We start from the raw sequence: 3,991 nt of genomic DNA on the forward strand, positions 1-3,991 counted from the left end.
TTTCTAATGTCACCCAAAATGTGTACCTCCATCATATGTCCGCATGAAGGTCTTATCAAATCATTTGTGCTTAATTTACTGTCAATAGCTTGTCAGGAGGGAAGCTGGTTTAAAACTTCATAAAATTGAAGTCGGGAGTAAATAACTCTGTGAATTGGAGCAAAGAACCCAATGATTAAGCATGCAATGATCGATCTATTATCTGCCTAGTGACCTCTTAATGATAAGCAGATTTGAATTGGAAAAGTTTTAAGTAGTGCGAGTAAAACCACTATGTTGTGATTCGGCCTACATGGCCAAGTAGGAGATTGTTAGCTCTTGGATGTAGGGCCACGTGGCCATGACCCATTCAGTTAGAGTGATTGGGCCCCCTATCTCTAACTGCTTGGGATGGTCTGACTAACTGTTTTACCTAAGTTACTGGGCCATTGTTGTTAACCTTTTGTAATTACCTTACTGTACTTTTTGACAGTTTAACCGAGTTAGATTCGGCTGGAATTTGAATGGGGAGAAAAAAATCTGGAAAGGCTGTTTCACCTGGGATAAGGTTAACCAAATAGAGAAGGACATATATAAGAGACTAGATCTGTTAACAGTAAAGATAGATGTATTACACAACACTCTTATCTTGGGGCGAATCTGATTCACAAGGGATCACCAGCCTAACTTTTCTTGAGTTTTTTTTTTTCGACAGAGAAAGCTGGGGTTAGGCAGAGCCTACCAGTTATACAACCATACCCTTTGGGGTTCGAACTTGCAACTTTCCAACACAAAGTGACGTGCACTAACTGCTCCTGCCAGATGAGCGGAGTCCCCCATTGGTAACTTTTCTTGAGTTTTGTCCCCATCTGAATCTCCATTTTTTCCCTGAGTTTTTTCCTGGGGTGAAACCCAACAACCTCTTGGTTATTCTCTTCATTGACTTGGATCTGAATCCAAAATCATCAACCACTCTTATTTATTCTCTTAAATTGACTTGGGAATAAACCAACCCCAAGGTCTTTCCTTATGGTAAAAAACTTCCACGGCCAACTTTTTGAGAATGCTAACAAAGTTCACTACAAATATATACCATTAACACAAATAAGTGCATCTTAACCTCGATAGAAATCTCAAAACCAACCCAAATCCTTTATTATTATGAGATTAGTTTTACAACAATAATATTATTTTGAAACTATTTTACAATAATAAATATCTATAAACGAGACCCACGACAAGCAAACCTGAATATGCTTTACTAAACAATCCATTAAAGACTCCAAACAAACAAAATCAAAATATATGGTATTGGAACAATCAACCTTCACTCCCATTTGGGCCGAATTTGTTGTGGGTGCCTAAAACTCCAAGTGAGCGCCACACTCCCATTTGCCCTCCTCAGCACATACCTCTCCACCAAAACATAGCATCCGAATTTCATCCACCCTCTCTGTCCACAATCAAACACTTTCTCCACTCTCACTTCTCTCTCCTCCTCTCCTCTCGACAGTTGATCATCTCTCATCTTCTCCACAATCTCCAAACTCAATCCAATCCCAATCAACCCTCCCACCCTCTTCTTTGCTCTCATCAAAACCACTCCTTCCTTTTCCCTCCTCTCTTTTTCAACAACAGCTTCTACACCACCAATCAAGGGCTCTTCCCTCTGAAAACACGTGTCAACAACCAAGATGGTATCAGTATCAGTGCTCATCCTGTCTGCTGCAAAAATCTCAACCCATTGCTGCTCAAGACTCATTCTATAAAACAAACTCTCCTTCATTTGATCTTTCACACCTTCCAACCCTCCAATCTCTTGGATGAAAACAAATGGGCAGTACCACTCTCCCACTGTCACAATGCTAGAGCACTTCTGCCATATTTGGAAATCAAAATCCGGCAACTTTGACTTGAGGGATGGATTCAGGCCATTGGCTTCTGTTAGCTTCAGGTTTCCCGGCAGGTCCGAAGCGTAAAGTCGCCAACCGCGTCTGCGTAAGAACAGAGGTGGGAAGCCATCGGAAGCGACGGAAGTGGCCGTGAATCGATGGCCGCGAGCGATGATGTTCATTTGCTGGTAGGCGTCGTCAGGGTTGAGATGTGTGGGTTTTACGTCGTTCACGCATCTGCAGAAGCAACATGTGCTCATGTCTTCTTCTCTCGAGCAGGTGTGAACCAACCTGCAGAGGAAAAGCATCAGCAATCAACTTAAGAAAAACAAACTCTCTCTCTCTCTCTCTCTCCAGTTAATCCCCATGGTGACTGTACATATACAATAATAACGTTGTCATGAGGCAATCATGCTCAATATTGCTCTTTGCTTTTGCAAGTTTGTTCCTATGGTAGCTCTCCAATCTCCTTACCAAAAAGCATAAAAGAGAGATGCAGGGTGTGTAAAATGACTCAGAAGGTCATTGAAGTAAATATTACAGTGCCAAATAATCACAATCAGACCAACCACTAAACATCTGATTGGACCTTTCTGAGAGCAAGGGGATGCCAATTTGCCAAATGACTCTTTTTTGAGGAACGAATTAATAATATGAAGACACAATTGTTCATGAGAAACAACTATTGAACATCTAAACATGCACCAAATAGACAATCAATTAGTCAATAATAAGAACAAGAAAGAAGCAGAACAAAAATGACCAAATAAACAGTAAACAGAACCATACCCTTTGCTTTTTTTGCCTTGCGCTTGGACAACGTAGTAGAGGTTAGATGACAAGGGTTGCCCCAGAACTGGGATGAAGAAGGTCTTGTCACAGTGAACAACAGTTGTCTCCCCCCTTTGCTCAACATAATTTACCGTCAACTGCTTGTCCTGAGGGAAGGGTAGAGCCCTACACCTGGTGTCCTTACACAGCCCAAAACAGCATGTTTTGGTGGCCTCCTCTTGCTCATCCTGGTCTTGGATGACAAGGTAGCCTGAGTGAGGACCTTCTGGTGGGGGTAGGCCCAAAGCCTCTGGGGATTGCTTGAAAAGAGAAAGAGGCCTTGTGATGTACATCCTTTGAACCCTTCTCAAAGGTCTCAAGTATACCAGTCGAATGCCACTATGATTCGTTATGGGTGTGTTATTATAGGATGTCTTTCTCTACCTGCTCAAGCAAGCATGAATTCCTTGGCAAGGCCAGCAAGATTTGGAATGTCAAAGCAAACACCCTGCACAGGTCCCTCTCTCTTTTCATAGGAACATCTTGGGGGTCTTTATCATCCAAAAACAATTAAGTTTAGTTAAGAACTGGTCAAATTGCGTTTAAGATATACGCGCGTGCCACGAGCATGATGTTGGCAAGTTTTTTTATTATCTGTTTGTATGTCTTCATGGATTGCAGTACAAGAAAAAGTTGATGTTTGAATTCTTCTAGACAGAAGGAAACCTCTGCAAGAAATTACTTTGTTTTACCTTGACGATTTCAATTAGATCCGTTAAATGAAAGAGATGCAGAGTCTAACAAACTGATAACTCCAACTAATGACATGAGTTAATTTGTTTTTAATGGTCATAAGTTCATGTTCTATTTACTTTTTCTTTCCCATATATTCTAAGACAAGGGCTTCTCGATCTATGCTTTGCATTTTCATATTTTTTAATCATAACAAATTCATCTGAAATATGACAACAATCATAATTCAGCCATTTGCTGACCTTTATATATATATATATATATATATATATATATATAGTGTTGTGTTCATATTTAGTACAAACGATTGTGCCTACAATTTAGTTTGAATCTCATGATGCGAGTTATTTTGACACAATATAACCTAATAAATGTGTTCAACATGCTCTATTTCGTAGGAATAGACTCGTGGATCATGTTTTTTTGACAAAAAACATGTTTTTATGAGTTGAAAAAAACTGATGCCTTCATAGCCAGTGATTTTTGGAACACTAAAAGTTGTTTCCAACTAAACAAAACCCATGGATCACATCCATGGTGTTAGATGTTAGAAAAAAACCAAACAAAAGGGTTTCACCCCATTTGTGAGTAGTTTG

At 40.0% G+C, this 3,991-nt stretch overlaps 1 protein-coding gene across 1 annotated transcript; it reads right to left on the minus strand.

Annotated features, from left to right (window-relative positions):
• Positions 1-1,306: 1,306 nt before the first annotated feature.
• On the minus strand, positions 1,307-2,995 carry LOC149829088 (uncharacterized). Its single transcript, XM_090017206.1, has 2 exons — positions 2,661-2,995; positions 1,307-2,162 (listed from the first exon to the last, which is right to left on the minus strand). Exons 1-2 carry the CDS (start codon positions 2,993-2,995, stop codon positions 1,307-1,309), a joined length of 1,191 nt encoding a protein of 396 aa, XP_089873332.1.
• Between the last annotated feature and the right edge of the window lie 996 nt (positions 2,996-3,991).

Source organism: Nuphar pumila, chromosome 9 (assembly GCF_984573655.1).
Source record: "Nuphar pumila chromosome 9, dmNupPumi1.hap1.1, whole genome shotgun sequence".
Classification (NCBI taxonomy): Eukaryota; Viridiplantae; Streptophyta; class Magnoliopsida; order Nymphaeales; family Nymphaeaceae; genus Nuphar; species Nuphar pumila.